This window comes from Hippopotamus amphibius, chromosome 1 (genome assembly GCF_030028045.1).
Source record: "Hippopotamus amphibius kiboko isolate mHipAmp2 chromosome 1, mHipAmp2.hap2, whole genome shotgun sequence".
Classification (NCBI taxonomy): Eukaryota; Metazoa; Chordata; class Mammalia; order Artiodactyla; family Hippopotamidae; genus Hippopotamus; species Hippopotamus amphibius.
In genome coordinates, this window is record NC_080186.1 from 88142822 (window position 1) to 88165978 (window position 23157).

The 23157-nt window shown below is 37.3% G+C and overlaps 1 protein-coding gene across 1 annotated transcript in view; it reads left to right on the plus strand.

The window, feature by feature from the left end:
* CDC14A (cell division cycle 14A) overlaps positions 1-23157 on the plus strand; it is a 152967-nt gene that overhangs the window by 17552 nt on the left and 112258 nt on the right. The window contains exons 3-4 of the mRNA XM_057741603.1: positions 402-477; positions 11911-12003. Coding sequence (XP_057597586.1) covers positions 402-477; positions 11911-12003 — 169 coding nt within the window. The remainder of the gene's footprint in view (positions 1-401; positions 478-11910; positions 12004-23157) is intronic.

Below are 23157 nucleotides of genomic sequence, written 5' to 3' on the forward strand. Positions count from 1 at the left end.
GAATGGAATAGTCAGAATTAGAACCTAGAGTACATGAACTTTACGACTAAGTAGGTGGTAAATAAAACCAGGAAGTATAGGCCACATATATGTTTTGTTCATGTTAGTTCTTTCAGTGCCTGCTTTTTAATTCTTTTACTTAATGTCCTGGCAGGAAGATAAAAGGAGGTGGAACTCAAAACTGTCCAAATATTTCCCTGTTACAAGACTGGTTATAGCAACTAGAGAGCATTGGAAGGGTGAAATCACTCGTTATTTAGATTACTATGAATCAGTTATATACTGATCCTTATTCTTGAAGATAATTGAAACTTGATTGCAACTTTAATGAAAATAAAAATGAGCATTGATGTTACTGAAAATTATATTTTTACTAAATACTACTTTAAAAAAAATCTCAGTTTCTATGCAGATTTTGGACCTCTGAACCTGGCCATGGTGTACAGATACTGCTGTAAACTAAACAAGAAACTAAAAGTGAGTATTGTGGTGATGTTTATAATTTGGTATTAAAAATTTGGACTGTGAAATCTAACCAGTGGGGTTACTGTGCACATACCATTTAGTTAGGTAATCTTTTTTTTTTTTTGTCCCCCCCACCCGCCCCAACAGTTAGGTAATCTTGATCGTAGGAAATTTAAGTGAGTCGTTCACCTAGAAATTGAAATGGATCTACCTGATTACCCCGCAAAGGACATGTTCATCTCTTTCATTTTTCAGGATCAATGGAAACATGAGCTGAATGAAGTCATTGGACTAGTGATCTAAGAAAGAAAGCACAAATCCTTTCAGGTTGTTGTTAATGAGTCTATCAAATTCCCTCCTAGGATGATTTTTCTGAAACCTTCAGGTCTGCTTCTGGACACTGTTACCAGGCGATGAAGGGGGCTGGCTCATCAGTGCACGGCAGGCGCTCTGGAGCGTAACCTTCTTCTGTCTGATCAAGATTGAAATTTTTGTGTATTTCTTGAATGTCATCTCTGTAGAGTTAACAGCCAAGTGACATTGATCAACTAGCAGCAATAGAGCATGGATTTTACCTGTTACGACAAAATTTGGGTCACACATTCACTATTCATCGCTATTTTTTTAAATTTTATTTTATATGTGGCTTTTTTTCCCTCTTAAATTCTAAGCATATATGAGGAAAAGTGACATCTATATTCCTAGTGTTGGTAAACTTACTTCATCACATAGAAGGAAATTTTATCTTTTTCTCCCACTTTTCTAAATGAGGATCTTAAGCATAACATGTCAGTTTGCAAGGTGAAATCTATACAGCCTGCTGTTAAGGATAACCACTAAATTATAATGCTTGGATAGTTTAATCTTTCTTCTGGGTAAGATGTTACTGGTGTGGCATAGTACCGTGCCTTGTACATATTATCTGCTTAGTGATAATTTTTCGATTTGATTGATTTTTATTGTATTGAATACTTAGGTATAAAAGATAGTCTGTGGGGGAGAATTTCCTGTAAAATATGAATTCACAGATTTTTGCCATTGATCTCAAAGTGCTAAATGGACGTGGAATAATACCAAAGAGAGATTTTTTTAAAGTCAAAAATCATGTAACGTAAGATCTGTCGGAATCAACTTTTTAGGGAATTAATTTCTGAAGTGTTATCTGACTTGAAAATAAGTACTTGAAAATACATACTTGAAAATACATTCCTTTAACTAAACCTACTTACATTTTTTAGAAAAGAAGCTACTGCCTGTAGTTTAAAAGATAAAGTTAAAATTTTTGTAATCACCAAGGATTACAATAATATCCAAATAATATCCCCAAAAGAATTTAATAAAAAATGTTAAATGGACTTTTAATGGCTGAATCAACAAGGAAAGGGTAATTTATAAATAATTGAAATCCATTTCTTCCTTTTGAGGACCTACGAATTTCTTCACTTTCTTGATTAGTCCTGTTAGTATCTAGTTGGTTTGAACTGGATATTATAATCAACAATGTGGAACCTGTCTACTATCTAGAGTGATTGAAGAGAAAGGAATCATTATTAGAAAAACAAAATTTCTGGTCTGACTCAGTGTTCTATAAAACAAGTACAGAAGAGTAGATGGATTGAATTAAGACTTTTTCTATGACATTCTATGCTAAACAGTATGGGTAAGTATATACAAGGACTTGTTTTGATTTTTTTTCATTTATAAAGCTTTCTTTCAACATTATACAAATTTAATAAAGTTCAGACAGTCCCCTCGATTCATTTCAGTGGTCAGGTGATCTGATGGATGCCTGAAATGAATTTTTAGCTTTAGTATAATTAGTGGGCCCCTTGTTACTTGCTGGGGAAATGAATTTTAAATGTTAGTAAGTCATGGGTTATCTCAATAAAGCATACCAAGGAGAGTCTCTTTATTAGGAGAAAAAGACTTTACAGATTCAAAGCTGCAGTCGCTTCAGCCTTGTGGAATCTCAGTTTCTTCAGCTCTAAACTAGGCATTATAGAGCTCTCTCAGAAAGGTGGTTAGGATTATATATGTATAGAGGTTAGAAAATATGTGTAAGAGAGCTTTGTAAATTTTGAAGTCCTATACAAAAGAAAGTTACTAAGGTGACATTTATGAATTTTGATACGAAATACAATATAGACAGTTCTTCAGTGAAGTTTATGAACACCTTCTCAGCCTCATAGCTATCATTTCCATATGAGGAAGCTATCCGATATAATTTTAGGAATCTAAATGACCATTTAGTCCAGGCTTCCGATTTCATAGGTGCATGTGACTTGCCCAAGGCTGCAAAGTGAAGTCGGGGCCAGATTCTCAGGCCCTTGACTGCATCATTCATACTCTTCTCTCCACTTCCGCTGGTAGCTGCAGCCTCTGGTTTATCCTCTTCCTGCTCTCACCAACAGCACTGCCCTGACGGTTTCCCTTTGTGGTCCCATGGTGGCCTCATAGCTCCTCTGCTTATTTTTTGCTCCAATGACTGTTCCTGCCATTCTGGCTGCCTTGCCTCCAGGAGCCCAGACTCTAGGCTTTCTGATTTTGAACGTACCCTCCTAGTTACACACCTCCTACGTTGTCTCTCTCAGCCTTGTGTAATCTCCAGACCATCAGCCTCCCTATTCTTTTAGGCTGTAAGCCTCCTTCTGATATCTCTTGTCTGAAGCCCACGGTCACTCATTTTGGTAAGACCTTTGGCACCTTACTTCCATGCCTTTTGTCTTGCTCACCTCGACAACTCCCACTCTTGGCATCTTCCCAGTGGGTGACTTCATGCACTAACTACTGATTTACTGCAGATTGCAGTACCCCTGCCACTCCTAGTCTTGTACTTTACCCCGAATCACATCACCGCTCCACACGAGTGTGTGTGACATCCAGTCTGACTGGAGTGCGCTTGCCCTCGGGTTTAATGACTCCCCATTCTTTAAGACCTTGTTCAGGCACCGCCACGTCTAGTAAGCATCTCCTTGTGCTGCTGGACAGGGTGGGAGGTGCCTCCTTTGTTTTCCCGTAATTCTTTGTGCAGATCTCTGTTATCGATGAGTTATAATTTTAATTTTAATTATAATTTCAGTTATAATTTTCAGTTGCATCTGTCCTTCTCACTAGACTTTGGGCTCCTAAAGGATGGAGGCATGCCTTATAATTCTGTGTCTTCAAGTGTCCAGCACAGGGTCACTAAAGACGCAGAAACTGCTGTTGATCTTATCATGATCCCCATGACTTACGGATCCTCTTTCATCCTTTTTGCCTCTAGAGGTTTCAATATCCTGCCCTCAGTATGTTTACATCCTTACTAGGCATTGATTTCTTAATCATTTGCTATCTCACCTTTATCTTCCTTGCTGTACTGAAGCTGCTCTAGTGATAAATACCCAACCTGATGGCACTGACTTGGTCCTCAAACTCATTTATTTCTCTGAATAATTGGCACTATTTTAAAAAACAACTTTTGTTAAAATAAATACAATAACTTTTGTTCTTTTAACAAAGGACTTCTTAGAATTCTTTTTCTGTGTGATTTCCTAACTCTTTTAGGTGCATTTTATTTTCTCCTTTGAAAATTTTTATTTCTTCCAATAAAGCTCTTATGATTTTTCCCCCTTTATTTGATACCTTAGGGAGATAGGTAATATTTTTTTATTCTATTCCAAACTCAAATTTCTTATATTTTATATATCTAAAGGGTTTTTTTCCAAGTTGATGATTTGAGGTGATAATTTATTGCTATTTTTTGTGTGTGTGTATTAGTGTACATTCTATTCCCAGTGGCCTTCATGTTAATTATGTGAATTAAAATGAAACATTATCCATCAAACATTTGCTTAGATTAAAAAGCCAAGGACAGAAACCACCATCACCAGCAAAAACGTTGTATCTTATTTTAAACTATACTTTAAGAAGTGCAAGTATTAAGAGTTATACAGTAATAGGTTGTAGTTTGCTATTTCTAGTCAAGTTACCATAATAAGGGAATCAATCAAAGAGAAAAGATTTAATGAAGTGAGAACAATTTGCAAAACTGTGTATGTTATTTAATTTATAATGTCATCAGTGATTGATAGGCTAGACCAAAAATTGTAATCTGGTATTTCAAAGAATTCATAAACTCCTGAAATTACATATACAATTTTGTATGTATTTACATTTTTCTTATGAGAGGATTCATAACTTTTTAATAGGTTCTCAAAGGGATTTTTGGCACAGACAATGCTAAGAACACTGGGCTAGAATATATGAGCTTCTAAAAGAGAAGACTAGTAATAAAAGACAGGGTAGTGGGATTTTGAAAAGCAGAGTACCTTTTACAAAGTTAATCAGTTAAGAAAATCTTTCAGTTACTGGTTCAATAATTTGACAGTTTTATAAACATAATATGACCGAACCGGCTTTTCCTAAAATAATCAATACAGTTTTAACTGTTGATTTCACTTTTCCTCAGAGAAAAATAAAAACCCAGCCTGCAGGAAAAAAAGATCTAAGAGCATCGCTGAAAAAAGGGGATGTTTTCTAGGGCAGTGATTTTTTTTTTTTTTAATACCTGCTCTTATGAATCAACAGGATGATCACAGTAATATTGGGGACTATTTTAAAAAGATTTAAAAGAATAATGACAGAAATGTAATTTTAAATGTGCAAAACATCCCATGTGGCCCTTTCAGGGTAAAAGAAAAAAGGTGCGGGAGGAGGGCATGGTGAAGTAGATGATTGTATTAGAGCACTGAAAGTACCTGGCAGATGGCGGGGGCTCAGGGAATGTCCTTGTTGCTGAATGAATCAGTGCAGTAATCCTATCTGGTAACCGGGCACCTGCCATGGTTTCAGGTGGTTGTATACAAGAACTCTTTTGATACAGTGATCAGACCACCCTCTTATGATAAATACAAAAACATTTTGAAGATTTCTTCATGAGGTTATCTTCTGTTGCAGGTTCATGGGCTTTTGGGGGCAGGAAAAGCAAGCTACATTCTGGAGAGAGTTCATGTAGTTTAAAGAGGCATCAAGGGTGCTAAAACAGTGTTAATTCCCATGGGAGTGAGTGTGCATAGAGTTTACAAGGCCTGGAGCCCTTATGTCTAATCAGAAGCCTCAGGCCAGAAAACCACCTTTTATAGAGAATCCCCAAATGCCTTCAACTATATTATCAGCCTGATCGAATAATCTTTAGGGGCAGCTTTTCTTGACATTTCGACTTCTATTTTAATCAAAGGTGTCATTTCATTCAATGAAACATACTGGGTTTGAAACAAAATGGACCGTAAAGAGACACCGTTTTCTTTTTAAATAAACTATTCAACCTGTTTTATTTTAGCTCTAAATAAACACATAAACCATATTTTGTTTTGTACAGCCAAAGAAAATTTTCAAGAATATCCCTTTCCTGGGAAAGTTGGAGGTAAAACATGTAGAGGTCATGGCTGCTCACAGGAAGACCTGTTCATTTTATCGCTTTTGCAATGGGATGACCACTGGTTGCTATGGAGATGCTGATTGCTGCGGCCATTACTGGGCTAGCCTAGTCACCTGTAAGAGAATGATGCCTTGGTCACCATGGCCCCTGTGCTGTACTCTACTTAATCTGACCACCATCATGGGCAGAGCTTGCTTGTTTAGGGAAGTGCATGGGTTCTATTTTGTTTTTTTTTTTTTAATTGAAGGGCATATTGTCCAGGCTGCACTAATGTCTTCCTTAGCTCAATCAGGCTGATTGACACAGCTTAATTAAACACCACATTCTAACCGCACGACCTGAAGATTTTACTCTTAAGCATGGCAGACAACTGTACTGAAAGGCTGCCGCCAAAATCTGTTTCTTTAAATTGGCCGTTAACTCTTTTTTTTTTGTTTGTTTTGAGCTTAGTTGCATCGCCTTTTGATTTTGAATAGTTAAGCAGTTTGTAGTCTCCTGACCTAAACTGAGCAAGTGCATGATTTGTGTCTGTCACCATAATCCAAGGATAGCCTGGGGTATTTGTGATTTGTGTAGCATGTCATCATTTTCTCTCCCTCAGTTGCTGTGGCTTGTTTTTCACAAGGAGTGACCCACTAGAATGCAACCTTTCACATAGCTTTCCTTTCTGAGATAGAAAATGTCTGTCTGGGGTCAATATCCTCATGTTAGTTTGTATTTTTCTGTAATGGCAGTCATTGTACTTTGGTTTACAAGTACCATCAAGCATTTATATGCTATATTACACACTTGTCATGAACTTTAACTCTCACCCAGGGAAGCAATACAGGTCTGGAAGTTTCCATGGTTATGCTTATGTTAATTGATAGATATTCAATACTAAATCCCATCCTTTAGCTACTATTTTTTTTACCTGGTGAAGTGAAACAATTATTGTACCTGTAATTAAGATCATTCGGTTGAACCTTGCTGTGCTGTGAATGCATCCTTAAGTAGTTATTCTCTTCCGTTGTAATAAGCCTTGGTCAATACTTTCCCCTTGTTTAGCATCAAATATTCACTAGACTGTGAGCGCTTATGAGGCTGGAGATGGGGGTTCTTCTCCCTGTGTTGCCATGTTGCTCAGCACCGTGCCTGACACACAGCAGCTGCTCAATTCATGCTGATAGAACCATTAGGACTTTCTTCAGCTGCAGTATCCCAGCACTCAGGTCCAGCAAACAGATTGCCTATGGGCTGCTTTCAGTCCACAGACGTGGGTTTTTTTTTTGGCATGAATGCTGTTTAAAAAGTTTGAATCCATGGTCAACATCTGCAGTTTACGAAAGTTCTCATTAAATTATGGATTTCTGGCTGAAGTATTGTAGTATCTGGTTTGGGCCCAGATTCCTGCACAAGAGCTAGGTCTGCTTTGGGTAGGGCATGCTTTTCTAGTTTGCTAACTGACCCACTTCAAATTCTTGGCCTCTGAGAGCACCTGAATTTGGAAGCTTTGGAATAACACCATTTAAAGCAGCCTTGTTACTGAATCATTAGAGGAACTTTCTCCTTAGATGTTATCAGCTGGAATGCAAGAATTTACAAATTGTAATAAAGTTTTCTGAGGAATCTGGGGAAATGTGTTTTTTTATAACATGCTTTTAAAAGTCATATGGCATGATTTGGAGTTCCTAAAAGAATTCAAATGTTTTTTGGGCTACTTGACCAGATGGGCAGTATTTTAGGATCCATGTAGGACATTTCCAGGGGTGGGGACTTTTCTCACATTTTCATGCAGCTCTTCTCCAAAATTTAGCAATATCTTAGCATAGTGGATTTCTGTGTGCGGTCCCTGGACCAGCAGCATCTGTATTAATTACCGGGGAACTTGTTAGAAATGCGTTCTCAGGCCCTTCCCTGCTGAATCAGAAACTCTAGGGGTGGGGCCCAGCAGTCGGTGTTTAATAAGCTCTCCAGGTGAAAAATACAATAGGGTAATATAATAATAAATTATAATTTAGATTGAAATTGTTTGTTTTCTAATTCTGAAAAGTTTTAAAATTATTGACCAATTCAAGCTGAGAATTATTTAAATTTTGAACCATGAAACTTGTTATGGCCTTCTAATTGAGAATTAAGGTTTACACAAGTTATCAAGCTCAGTGAGAGAGTTCTGGATTTCTCCCGAAATCCAGACAACAGTCAACTCTCTGCCATCTGACTTAGGAGCTGTAGGTCAGGGGAGGTAAGCCAGGCCCTCCATGGCTCCAGGCTGATGTTCTCCTGGTAAAAGAGAGACACAGCATGCTCGTTACACTTCATCCTTGCCCAGGACCTCTGGTTTGGGAATCCCTCTGTGTCTGGTGAAAGTGGACCCCTCTGGCACTGTGCTACTGCTTTGAGAAATGATGGAATGTAGCAAGGGACCAATGAATATTACTGTTGCTGTTGCTGTTGTAACAGAGGGCTGGCTGTGTCCACGTAGATTAAGAAGATTCAGAAGGCTATGTACTCCAGTTTCCGGATACACATCTACAATATAGTGTGGATAGTGGCTGCACATTATAATTTGCAATGGGTCATGTGCAGCCTTGCTGCAGTCCAGAGGTCTTAGTATTCCTTCTATGACATCCTCCCCTTAATATTTAAGACTATATTCGTCTTACCAATCTCTAACTTTGCTTTGCTATTGTACCTAGTGTTTTCATAATCTCTAAGCTTTTCATGTAAAGCAGAAAGAACCTATATTAGGGCAAGGAGCTCACTGAAAGCCAGAAGTAATGGTATGATTTAGCAAGTAAAGCTCCATGAAGGGCTTGGCCAGCATACCAGACTGTAGAGGAGACAGCCAGGTAAGAGGAGGCAACTGTCCAATTTGGAGGCATGAGATTCTCCTGATATTAGGGCAGAACTTGAGAAAATACCTATTGGGCTCATTTATAAAATAGAGTCCTATTGTCTGCAGGACTTTCTTTTCTTGCATGGTAAAGTTCTTCCATGAAAGATCTCAAAAGATGAGCCAGGTGTTCCTCTAAAAGCACTTTAGTCATAAGTGTCTCCAATGGATAGTATTGTTTCTTCTAGGGTTTTTTGATATGTAATAGGTAGTTTTTGTTTTTTTTTTTTTGTTTTCGTTCTTAAGAGGACATGTCTAATATTTGGAAGGAGAACACATTAAAGAGTTTGTGTATATCAACCCAATCATATAAAGCACCAGCTAAACAATTGGCAAAATATTTTGTTATCCCTGAAAATTTTCATTCTGGTATCAGAATATCTCTTCTGTTGAACAGTGTAGCTGCTGCAAGACTAGGGCAAGCTGAGCTGTAAGAGGAAGCCCTGGCTGTGACAAGGAGGGAAATGCGGACAGGGCTTGTAATATATAGAATTTTTCTCTGTTGTCCTTCACTTTGAATTAGTTTTGATTCCTTGAGTGAGAACTCAACAGTGTGATCTGACCTCGGAGATATTGGTCAAGCTTCACTCAACCAGAAGATTATTTCTTGACTGTAGTACTTTTGAGACTTACCTGAGCATTCCAAAATATCTAAGCAAGGTAAATGCTAGGAGTTTTAAAAATTTCCCTAAAAATCAGATAGAAAACTCTTACTTAAAAATGTCAGTTATTGTAATATACAGCATGGTGACTACAGTTGATAATACTGTGCTGTTTATGTGAAAGTTGCTAAGAGAGTAAGTCCTGAAAATTCTCATCATAAGAAAAAAATTTTTGTGAGTAGGTATGGTGACAGATGTTTAAAAAAAGTCAATTATGTTTCCATCCTGTAGGCAGCTTCCAATAGGAGATATTTTAAAACAGTAAAAATTTCTAGATAGATTTTGTGAAGAATATTCTTTATCTGATGTAATTTCTGAAAGCTTGTAAAGGTAAAAAATTCTTCTAACGTCCTTAAAATTTTAATTCATATTATGTTTACTTTAAAAAATGTATAGATATACAGTGAAAAGAAAGTTTCTTTCAGAATTCTGTCCTTAGCTTCATGGTCCCCGTTGCAGGATGGTTCTCTGCGTTACGTATACTATAAAATTGGAGAGAAAGACAAAAAAATAAAAAGGAAACACAACAAGTTCAAAAACAAACCATCAGTAAAGACCATTGACAATGAAAGAGAAGCAATATGAGTCTGTCACTGTTGGCGAGTAAATTTCTGAAATAAATTTAATTCCACATTATTAAATGACAACAGTAGTTTGTTATGAAACCTAAACTCTTAGTAGAAAAGGGCATCAAAACAGATAATTTAAACTACCTCACAAGTGTGGTAGGGAGCCAGGAAATGAAAATAGCGAGAGGCTGGGAGCCAGAAGAGCTGAGCCCTGTGTCCCATCTGACTCATGTTAGTGGGGGCCCGGCCTCTGTAAGGCAGTCTTTAGGTGGTTTGGGATTTAGAGATCATAGAAGAAGCTTAGGTCTTAAGCTTTGATTAAGGAGCCTTGATTTTCCTTTCAATAAATAAAACATAACTTATTGATGGAGATAAATCACTGGCAAAAACAAAGAAAGAAACAAGAAATGTCTAGTAGATAATAGTTCCAATGGAGAAAGCGAGTAGACAAGTGTCAGCACCATTGATGGTGACCTTGAAGTCTTTAGATAACTTGTGTGCATTACCTCAACTGAATGGAATCGAATACAATGTACTCCTTTATTTTTTTAAATTTACTTTTTAAACGTACTCTTTTAAACTTTATTTCATAGGGGTATTTTAGTAAACTTGTCTGGAAATAAGGACTTTGGTAATAAGGGAACTTCTTTCAGGCAAACACTTACTTTTCAAAAGTTCAATTTAAAAGAGCAGCGTCATTTTCAGAACATGATTCTTGGTTATCAAAGAAATGCCTGACTTGGGGCGGTGAGGGTTTCCAGGCTCACAGCCACGATACACATAACTACGTTTCCTGTGGTTACGTGTTAAAGCTAGAATGTGGCAGTTTCATCGTAGAATAGACTTCAGAGTTTTGGAAGAGTTTCTTTTCCTTGTAGAAAATAGCAGCGTAAAGAAAGGTATATAGTTGAGTTCCTATATTTTTAAGGGGGCTCTAAAAGCAGATATTCTGTGGGTTGTGGTCAGTGTATAAAGTATAAAAAGCTGCTTTTGTAGTCAGTATGAATTTATAGATAAGTATTAAAATGTACTTATGTGTCTATATTTTGAAAGCCATTTGTCTGTTTTGAAATATGAGGAAATTGAGCGGATTTCATTGAGTTGTATCATGTTCTCATTGTTTTGTGTTTTGATTAATAATTTGATTTTATTTTAGCAGATCTTTTTATTTTTACCTTCTTTTCATGTTTAGCACGTATACCACATACTATGTTGCTTGTTTTGGATTTATTTGAGCATGCAGCATATTGCCTGGCATATAGCAGCTGGTGCTTAATAACCGTTCATTTGAATCCATGAATTTAATATATGCCTATTGTATTAAGATGTTTGCTGACATAATCCTTTTGATGGTTCATCTTTTCCCATTAACCATTTATTTTCAGATAATTAAAAGGGGATTTTTTAGAATATTATAAAAACAAAATATTAATACTGGTGCTCTAGTTAATATAGGCATTTAAAACTTTTCTGGAGGGGAAAATAGGTTGGTTGATACATTTAAAAATAAATGGCCTAATATGAAAAGTATAGATAGCTTTTCTGGGAGTAGGTGTGGTATGTTTGGGAATGAAAAAGGATGAATAGACTTTACATATAAGATCAAGAGTAAATCTTGAAAAATGATTCCTGCTAATAAAGATGTCAATAATTTAATTATCTACCACTGTATCAGTCTCCTTTCTTGGAAAGAAACATATTTGGTATAGTGTCAATTCTTATATTATGATTGAGCTGTAAAAAGTCTGAGCTAGTAACCCTTCATCCTGTAATACTTATGTACCAATGCTGTAGAAATTGAAGTCAACAGTTGTTAATTTCACTGATTGTGACATATCTTTGTAAGTTAAGAAATGGTGTTTTTCTGTATATTTCAGCAGTGTCTCTTTGATTACACTAACTCTTTTTATTCCCTCTTTCTAGTCATACAGTTTATCACGAAAGAAAATAGTGCACTACACCTCTTTTGACCAACGGAAAAGAGCAAATGCAGCATTTTTGATAGGTGCTTATGCCGTAAGTACCTTTTTCATGATTATTTTCTATCATCAGGCTGATGGAATGCTAACACTGTGAAATGAAATCCGGGCCACTCTTTCAGTGGAGTTGGGAGATGGTGAAGATTATTAGCAGCTTGGGAACTGATCTGGAATGGAAAGCGTGGACCAGTATTGAGGGGCTGTTTACTCTTGGATCTTATTTTCCAGTAGCTAATGAGAGAATCTTGGGACTGCAATGTATAGCTTGTATTCCACAGTTGTATAGGTATTTTAATAAAAATAATATCCAGAAAGGATATTTACAGGAAAAATATGTATAGTGGAAGATTATTAAAGACTGTTAATGGTTTCCTTTTTTTGGGACAAGAGGAAATCCTTGATTGCATTGGGAAGGATTATTATTGTTATTGGTCCGTTTATTCATCTGTACAAGTGTTTGCAGTAAGCAAACTGAATATAAATCCTGCATATATTCAAGTCCCCTAATAACTAGACATGACTTTTCAAAAGTAATTTTGATTAAAAAATTTTTTCCCTGTAAGCACTATAATGTAAATGTGAGTTCCACATGAATGTGCTATATATATACAATTTTGGTGTGAGTATTTATAGAATTTTCTATATAGACTGGGATCGGGCAGGCAGGGGAGAGAGGTGTCCTTTTCCTGTCATGCTTCCAGACGGTCTGTGCTTGTCTAAAGCCTGGAAGCTCACTGCTGCATGACCTTTCAAGAGCCTCCTTCTGAAGACCTTGATGGAAGGAGGCACCAGCTACTAGACTTCAGACTCTGCGACATCAAACGAAAAGCTCTGGGGGAAAAAGCCCAGCTGTGCTATTGGAAAGACTGTCAGTCGTTGCAGGGTGTAGGCTGAGAATAGTGGCAGGCTGGCAGCCAGACAACGGCCTGGGGCCTTGTTTCCAGAACTGAGATGCCCAGCTCTGCCTACCTTTTCTCATCAGAACGTGGCTACAGTAAAGCCTTGGGCCGTCCCTTCTGGTACTTTTCTTTCTCGCTCCATAGACAGCATGCTATATAGTACTTGGAATCATGACTAAGAATCAAAAACACAATTTCTCATCCTACAGTGGCTCTGGGATGTTGGGTAAGCCACTTTATCTTTCTTAGCTTTACTTAGTTTCCTTATCTGTAAAATGAGAGGGTTGGATATAACGACCTCTAGGTTTCCTTCCAATTCTGAGGATACTAGGATTATTTGTAGTGCCAGGCAGGCCCTTGCTTTTATTTTAAGAGCTTGCGTGAAAAGCTGGCTGTTGGCATGGAGGTTCAGTGAAGTGCTGGTAAGCTGAATTAAGCAGGCATGCTTATTTTTCACTTTACTTTGATAATTACTATTTATTTGAAACTGATAATTGACACTGTGTTTAAAATAAGGAGAGTCTGTAATAACCTCTGGATTCAAGCCGTGTAAACAAGCGTGTCTTCCTGAGGAGTTCAGTGATGCTTTCAAGCATGTTATTCTTGAGTCCTTTGTCACAAGGGATTGCCAAAGGAGGTCTTTTGCTACTCTGTCCTTCCCCCTCTTCCCCTCCTTCATCCCCTTTTTCTCTTTTTTGTTTCTTAATGCCCGTTCTTCCTGTTTTTAGTGTCATCCTTAATTTCAGCATGGCACCTTGGGAATTTTGAGTGGAAGTTTGGCTCTAATAGATGATTGAGCTTGGGGATAAAATATATCTTCCAATGCAGAACTTTCCACCACTTTAAAGCAGCCAAATGAAGGAAAAGCAGTCTGAGGAAGTGCTGAGTACAGCATGAGCTTGTCTTACGTGCTGGTTACAGTCCTGAGAAGCAGTGTAATTATTCTTTTATTAGTCATTTCCCAATTGATTTTCTTTTCTAATTTTAGAAATGTATTCCCCAGAAAGCTTTTTGACACAACACTTAATAAAAATGAAAACCGGGAATTGTAACCTTTCCTTAAAGAGAATTTTGTGCCTTACTTGGTACTGTATGTGTACATTTACTTGTTGACTCAAATATTTTAAGAAGACAGTAATGGCATCATGCATACATCTCAGTTAAGTTTCACATACACCACGTATTGCTTTTTGGATAAGTCATAATCTCCTGGGGGAATCCTGGACATAAAAGACTTCTTTTAGAGTAGCTGTGTAGCCAAACGGGGTGAGCTATGTATGTGTGTTTTTTCTTCAGAATCCCTAGCAGTGAAGGTGTTCCTCTTTTTAAAATGTGGTATCAGCCCTCCATCAAAGAGTGTGGACTACTAAAAATATTTTATACTAAGACAAGCCTTTTTCCCTGAGCCTTAGCTTTCTCATTTGTAAAATCTGGTTAATACCAGGGTTTTCTGGTGTACCTCACAGGATTATCAAGATTAGATATCTAACTGCCTGTTCAGCAGCTCCACATTATATATCTAAATGATACCTCACATTTATCGTGGCAGAAGTTTTTATTCCTTCTCTCCACAAACCTATTTATTCGCCCACTCATTCCCTTTTTAGTAAAGGAGCTACTGTCAGCAACTTACCGAATCAAAGGATAGGAGTCATTTTGATTATTTTTGTTTCCTCTTCCCATGTTATACTCATCAGTAATTTCTAACTCTAGAACGTATATTGAGTCGGAATACTTCTTTCTCTCTTTTGCTATCACCTGGTGGTCCCAGCCACTGTCACTATTCACCTGGGTGACCACCACAGCTTCATCCATTGTCTCTTTTTCACACCCTTGCTTCCCTTTAATCCAGTTGCCACACAATTGTCAGATGTTTTAAAACTATGAATTAGATCATTGCCCTCTTTCAAATCTGTCTAATGATTGCTCACTGTTCTTGGCATGAAATTCAGCCTCCTTACTAATGCTGTTAAGATCCTCCCTGATCTGACCCTTTCTACCTCTGCGATCTCCTTACTCAAGATGCTCCCATCACACTGGCCTTCTAAGCATGAAATTGCAAGCTTGTTCCCACCAGAAGGCCTTGATATTTCTGTTCTCTCTGTCTGGAATGATTTTACCTCAGACCTTTGCATTCCTTCTTCCTTCTGATCTGATATCATCTCCTCAGAGAGACTTTCTCTCGAGTTTTACCTTGCTTCCCCCACCTCCAGTCACCCTCTAGCCCCTTGCTGTTTTATTTATTTTTTTACAGCACTCAACTACTTGAAATTATCTAGTTTGTTTGTGTGTTTACTTGTTTATTATCTTTTCCCTAGACTGGAGGGTAGGACCTTGTCAGTTTTGTTCTTTGCTGTGTCTAGGAGGTGATAAAATACTTAATCAAGGGTTAGGCCCAGGCATTCACCAGTTGAATTGGAAGCTGGCCACAGTGGAGCTTTCCTGCTGTGCTGAATCATGGGGAAGTCTGGGGGGAGGGGGGTCCCAGGGAAGAGACGAGGTGGCCAGCGTGGAGGGGACTGGGGTATTTACCAACTGGTATGGAACTGTTTCAGTACTTGAACACTGTGTATCAGTTTAGAACTGTGCCCGGCCTATGGTAGATGCTCCATAAATATCTACTGAATGAATGAATAATGGAATGATAAAATGTGTAAGAAAGAAGGAAGGTAACTTCCTTTGGGTAACTTCAGAGAGAAACTGAAAATGATCAAATTGGACATAAAGTTTAAAGTCGTGTCTTCCTTATTACTAGAAATATTTGCAGTGATGACTGAGCCAACCGTGGTCTTTAAAGATGCAGAATGAAAGCAAAGGTTATAGACCAAGGGCAGTACCTGTTATACAGAGTCACATCACTACCTTGCTTCTTCTTTTTTTTTCTTTTTTGATAAACTTTTAAAAAAATTATTTTTATTATGATAAAGTACACATAGCATAAAATTTACTATCTTAATCATTTTTTTCTTTATTTCTGTTTTATTATTTTTTATTGAGGTATAACTGACATAACATTATATTAGTTTCAGAGGTACAACAAAATAATTCAATATCTGTATATATTGCAAAATGACCACCACAACAAACCCAATTAAGATCTGTCACCATACATCGTTACCAAAAATCCTTTTTTCTTGTTATGAATCTTAAGCATTTTTAAGTGTATAGTTCAGTGGTATTAGGTACATTCACATTGTTGTGCAACTATCATACCTAGCTTTTGAGTGTGACATCTTGTGCAAACATTATGTACCTACAGAGTCAGGGCTTTGCCTGTGGTTTCTCTGTTAGATGATGACTTTAAGTATGTCACAGAAGCTTTTGTGTTTCTATTTCCTTATCTATAAGTGAGGGAGAGCCTTTTTATGTTTTATCTCCTAGAGCTGTCATGAGTATGAAAAAGTATGAGATAAAATACAGTACATCATGTTCAGTAGGAAATCCATAAAACCTTCTCCGGGTGATCTGAAAGCCAGAGTTGCTGGAATGATGTGGCCACTGGAGATCACAATGACACAGCAGATCACAGGCACCCATTTCAGGGGAGGCCCCACTCATGAAGCATCTCTTTATCCCTAAGCTGTGACATTGTGTTCCTGGAGATGGAGGGCTCAGATTTTAAGAACAGATCAACTTTGTTGGAAAGGTGTTTCTCTTCCAGGACAATACTCAGTGCAGTTTCAGTTTCAGAGTTAGGATGCTTAGATCATCATAGCATCCGAAATACTCTCATGTGAGTTTGAAAAAGATGACTTTTAAAATTGTAAGCATGAATTAATTAGGCTCTTGCCACATGCTTGAAAACCAGATCCTCACTGGTTTCTATATTGCTTTCAGTTCACAAAACTGTGGTAAAGAGGTTAAGGAGAATTTGGATTTTCCATGATGATTGATGGATTGGAAAATAATTCAGAGTTAAAGAATTAAGAATTTTTTTCAGATATGTGAAGGATTCTTAAACAGAGATGGTAATCACATTGTATGTTCCTTAATGCACATGTTAAGGCCTCACATTGTTAAATAAGCGGTCTAATTAAGGATTAACTGTGACTGGCCTGAACCAGATGTCATGTCTGAATCAGGATGACAAGGCTAAGGTTTGTAGACTTTTTAACCATGTCTGTGTCTAATATTTACTCTGTAGACTATACTTAAGGCCTTAGCAGTTCTATTATACCTCTGAGTCTACCGCTAATTGCAAAGACGCCATTCTTCACCTGGTGTAGTGGTTGGGAGCAAAGACTTCAACAGAGCCACAGACTTGGCCTTGAATTCACTTGTTATTTGTATGTCTTGACCAAGTTATTTAACTCATCCAAAGTCCTGTTTTTTCCATCTTTAAAGAAGAGATAATAACACCCCACCTAACAGTTGTGGTGAGGACCGAAGGGGGTCATGCCCATGAAGGTGTCAGGGCAGTACCTGGCATTCTAAGCACTTAGGAACTTTCCTCTAGGCAGGAAAGTTGTGTGGCCTTCCAAATCGTTTTCTGAGCCATTGTCTTACTTGTCTCCTCTCCTTTCCATCCCATTATACGTTAGATCTTTCCTTGACTTAGTAACACTCAGAATGTTGTTACTCTGACGATTGCTTAGGATAATTCATTGGAAGGTGTGAAGGTGTGCATAGGAGTCTTTTTTACCCCCTCCTGGGATGTTATCTGCATTCTAAAGGAAGAACCTGTCTAAACCAAATGAATTTCTCATTTTTGGGGATGTGTATTCAGGTATTTGTTAGTTCAGTAAATATTTATTTAGCTCACATAAGCTCTATTAAGCATTGTGGTGGGCTCTGGGAAATAAAAATTAAAAAGAAAGAAAGAAAGAAAAAAAAGAATGAATGCCTAGCTTTAAAATAGGGGAACAGAGGAGCAATAAGTAATTTGGGAAAAGTGTGTAATAGGTGCCAAATTTGGATAAAAATTCATTCAAGTGTTTTTCCAGGCCTTATCATACATGAGGACTTGTTCTAGGAGTTGAGGATACTAAGATAAATAGCTCCCTGCATTCTGGTGTGGATGTTGGGGGACCAGGGTCAAACTTGGAGTGATTTGAGAGGAATCAAGGATGACCAACCCCAGCAAGCCAAGTTGGGAAGGGGATATCAGATGGGGGGTGTGGTGTGGAGGGGAGGATGCTGTTTATGGGGGATAGGAGGGGTTGGGAAATGATTAAATTATTTAAAACATCTAGTTTGAAAAGAGGATAATTTAATGAATTTAATCTAAAACTTGGCATAACCACATTATAGAAGAAAAGTAGGAAGATTCTCTTGCAATTACATCTCTCTAAACTTGAACTGTTTACTTAGGTATAATTACAGTGTAGTGTTGTGAACCTTTTTTCACTTGGCCTACATATGTTTTGCCTTTTTGCTACCTACCTGACCAAATAATATTCCCTTTAGTGTACATACCTTTGTTTAACATTTTAGATTCCTTTCAAAATTTTGTATAATGTGACAAACAACTTTCTGCATTATAAATGCTTCTTTTTATGGATTTTTGTCTTTAGATTGCCAGAAATGTGATTAATAGATTTTTTTTAAAATCAGCATTACTGTAGGCTCTTGGAGTATATTACCATATTTAAGCCAATTTCCACTAAATTTGGTATCATGTGAACTCTTCAGTGTCATATACCTTTGCATAATGGGTATAAACACTAAAGATTTAAAAATTTAATTGGCGGGGGTGGGGGAGGGGAGGATCAGGAGTTTGGGATTAGCAGATGCAAACTAGTATATATAGAATGGATAAACAACAAAGTCCTACTGTATAGCACAGGGAACTATATTCAATATCCTATGATAAACTATAATAGAAAAGAATATGAAAAAGAGAATATATGTGTAATTGAATCACTTTGCTGTACAGTAGAAATTAATACAACATTGTAAATCAACTATACTTCAATAAAATTAAAAAAATAAAAATTTAATTGGTGAAAATATTTCATCGTTTTACTAATCGTTTTTTAAATTACTACTGAGGTTGATTATTCCTGTAGTTTTATTTATAGGTTTAAAACTTTTTGAATTGTTTGTATTTTTAAAATTTGCTTACTGTATTTGGACCATTAAAAGTTGAAAAATGACTATCAGTCTCTTTCCTTTAAAAAAAGAAACCATTTCCCTGTGTCTAATTTGTATCAATAGACCTAGACCTCTAGAAATCACACCCACCAGTCCAAGCTTCTATAAGAAATTAGGAAGTTTATATACTTTAAATTATGTTACTTATCAAAATGCTGTATTTATTAAGTTCTTCTGTATAGTTGAATACAAAGACGGTTAATTGGAACTGCTGATAATGGACTTATTGATTATTTAACACTGAGTGGTTTACCGAATTTTACAGAAAATTATATTTGGGATAGTATTATTTAAAAGTGGTTCGTGTGTGTGTGTGTGTGTGTGTGTGTGTGTGTGTGTGTGTGTGTGTGTGTGTGTTTAAACCATTGGAAAAGGGTAAACCAGGCCAACTGACTCTGAATGTGTTTTTGGCTTTATTGTCTGGACCAAGCATGTTCATTTCCTTAATCTCTGATTCACAACTCATCCATAAATTGCAATTTCTGAACTGCTTTAAATTGTCATTAAAAAACTATAGGTTAAACAACTGTTACTTAAAATGTAGGTAAAATTATCAAGAAAAATGCTGGTTCAAAATAATAAAAGTGTTTACCTTAAAAATTTATTAAAATAGTAATGAAGCAGATGTCAGCTACCAGTGTTCTGTCAACCTCTGTGGCTTCCTGGTAAACCTACCAGGTAGCTTTTGCTTCTGCTTATAGAAATTGTGGAGAGGAAGGGAGGAGTGGCCCATGGCTGGGGCAGGGCAATTTCCTGTTTGCAGTTCCTTCCTTTTCTAGCTTGATAGGCAAGAATGCTATTGTGATAGTGCCTGTAAATGGGCCAGACAGGCTTTTATCCTTGCAGGCTTGTATTTTTGGTGTCTTTAAGCAAGTCAGGCTCCCTAAAATCATACAGCGTTTTCAATTTCAAACTCTTTGAATTTGGAAATTTTGTTCGTCTTCCATATATGGATATAGCAATATTATCTTTTTCAGCTTTCCTTGCATGTTTCATTTAGCTGTGGGCTAGAAAAAGCAGCTGTTTGCTTTTCACTTGTGGAAGTTTCTTAAGTTTAACTGAGTAAGTCTTTTCAGTATTTTTTTTCCCATTCTCCGGCTGACAAGTTTCCTCTTATTAGTAGCCTTTCACATAGAAAGGCATATACTTTCTATGTGAAAAGTTTGTGTTCATTTGTTGCATCCACATACTGAATTAAGGGGATGTACTTTTTTAATGCTTGGAACAGGAAACTTTATTTTGTTTCCCACAACAGCCCCAGCATCTAGTGTGTGACACATCCTAAGTGCTCAGTAAATACTTGCATGAATGACTGAATGTTTAATTGATACACATCAGTAACATTGATAAGTTATTATATCTTCCACAATTCTTGAAAGTTTGATATGGAGTAATTAAAAAGCTGGAGTGCTTAAAAATAAATTATGAAGTCAGTGCTAATTATAGAAATAACAACAAGAATCACAGTGTTTTGAGTCATTTTTTTTTAAGGTTACTGAGTAAAATAAGATGTTTTATATAGCTCTCTAAAATTTTAGAACTGAAATGAACATTGTTAATATATACAAATATTTGAAATCAGTATTATGGATGATAGACTTCATTTTAACCCCAGCATTATTTCTGTTTTTCTCAACAGGGGAAAAGCCTTATTTATGCATATAAGTAGTTGTTTAAAAATGTCCATCACTTTTTTAACGGTTGTCCTTGTACTCTCAACATACTTTTCAGTAAGAACAATTTCAAAAGCTCAAAAAAAGAGTACTGGAAAAATTTTCAATTAGTTGCGTTGAAAAAATGTAACTATTCGTTTTTTAATGGAAAAAAATTAGAAAAGGGGCACTGAAAGTCCCTGAAGACATTGTCCACTATCATCGTGTGACTTGGTGCCAGAATAAACCCAAAGGACTCACTTTTGCAGAACCACTGAAGTATCTCTATAAGAAACTGACTAGGAAAAAAATCCTGCTCCAGTTTTGTTTTCTCAGACGAAGAATCGGAGCCCAGAGAGGTCGAATGTCTTGCCCAGGGTCAAATCCAGTTAGTGAAAGAGAGAGACTAGAACCCACGCCCAAGTCCCCAGTTGGAGCTATATCCACTCACAGCACAAAGCTGAGCAGTGCTAGTCTTGGAATAATACTGTGTCTAAACCACAGTATTCTGCAGAAGATTCAGAACAGCATGTAGTATGGAAGAGGGTAGAATTTTCTAGCTGGAAAGCAATGTTTCAAATGCACTGATCGTGCAGTTTCTCTGCAAGGCGGCATCTGAGCTTTAAAGCTGGCTGATGGAGCTAAAACCCCCAGCATGTTTGTGTACCAACCAAGTGAAATGGAAGTTTTTCTCACATTTGCTCTAGTGATGTCTGTGGATGTTCTAAAGTGGTTCTAAGTGTCAGCAGTGATAGGAAAACAGGAGAACCAAGAAGTGACATGAAGTAGTTTAGGCTGTATCTCAGGACTGGGTTTTTCAAGCTTTTTTCACTGTAAACCACACTAAGAAACATATTTTATGTTGCAGCTTAGATCACACACACACACCCCATTCCCATGAATAATTGAAACAAAAGGCTCGTGAAACAATTCTTACTTTACAATGAGTGAGCTATACTGATGTTTTATATTCTGTCCTATTGCATTAAAAAAAAGTCTTTATCCATTACATTGATTTTGCTGCTCACAGCCATGGAGAATCTGCTTGCTGTGCTTAGATCTGAAAGGTATTTGCGTGTTTTTTAGGGCATCGATTTTGGCACTGAACGTGCAGGTGATTGGTGCATCTGGGTTAGTCTACACCGAAAGCAAATAGCTTAAGGAAATTGTAAAGTGTTCTGAACTCCTCAGAGGCTCCTCTTTCTACATAGCAAGATGTATAGTTGGCTCCCACATGATTTTCATTCAGTTGCTACTTGACTGTTTGAAAAAGCTGAGTTTGTTTTAAGCCCTCAAATAATACCGTTTATCTTTTCATATCGCACTCCCATTTGAATCACTGTGTTTCTCTCAAACTCCTCTCCTACACGTCCCCTTCTTCCTGGCAGCCCACACGTGCACTTATTCATCTGGGGACAACCTTGAATGAGAATCGCCTGTGTTTGGGTCAGCACTGGGGACCCCGAGGACCTAGTGCTGAGCCGGCCTCTGGTCTGTTATGTGAGGGCCTATCCAGTTTAGTTTCTAAATTTCTGCTCATGGTACGTAATGCCCTATTGACTTCACGACACTTAATCTTAAACCTTAGGTTTGTAAGTGTTTTTGAATGCATCCTTTATGCAGATTTTATTTCAGGACTTTTTTTTCTATTTGATACAGTGAATAAAATAGTGGCCTTTTCCTCTTTATGGACAGTGAATTAATAAGTGAAAAGCCATCTCCATATGTACTTTCTGCAATTTTGAATAAAGGAGGAGCTAACTTGCATCTCCATTGAGGTTGCTATGTGTTGAGTTATTCCTAAGACTCTTAGAGCCCCAAATATGGTCACCATAGCAATAAACTCAGACCGAGCCCATGCTCGCTACTAGGTCCCGTGTGAGCGCCACTGCAGCTTTCTTAGTTCTCTCCTTCACTGGGCCTCTGCCTCAGCCTTGTTTCCTGGTGCCCACCCCCTCTCACCTTCCATAATAAATGCTTGTAGGGCTTCAGAATTTTCGTTGGGAAGGGAAACCAAGCTTTTATGATGAGAACCTAAAGCCAGGGATGTACTACTAGTCAGCAAATTCACGGTTAAAGTAAACAGTCAGGCTAGGAAAGTGTAACTTCAACCTGAAAGAAATATTTAGAATTGCTACAGTACCTCAGAGAATTATTTAATAGAGGGGTAACATTTGTGGTTCTTAGTTTCAAATTAATGAGCAGACAGACAGGCCTTTCCATGTGAAGATACATACTATAGGATGAATCAGACTTTACAATTTTTTCCCGAGTGGGTGTGTGAGTCAATTAGTGGGGCCTACTTTGGGGAATTTGTAAGTTGATTGAAAAAAAAAAAAACCCCGTAATTCCCTTCCCAGAGAAAGTTTTTATGATGTTTTTTTCCATAACTGGTCCAGTCTCCTCTCCTCTCCCCCCAACTGTTTATTTTGTCATTTCTTATTATCTGACCCAGAACCGGCTTAATTACAGCTTTTCTTGCCTTGTCTTGTAATTATGTGTAATGTCATCCACTAAGAATGAGCTCTTTGCTGTTTACTGGCTTTG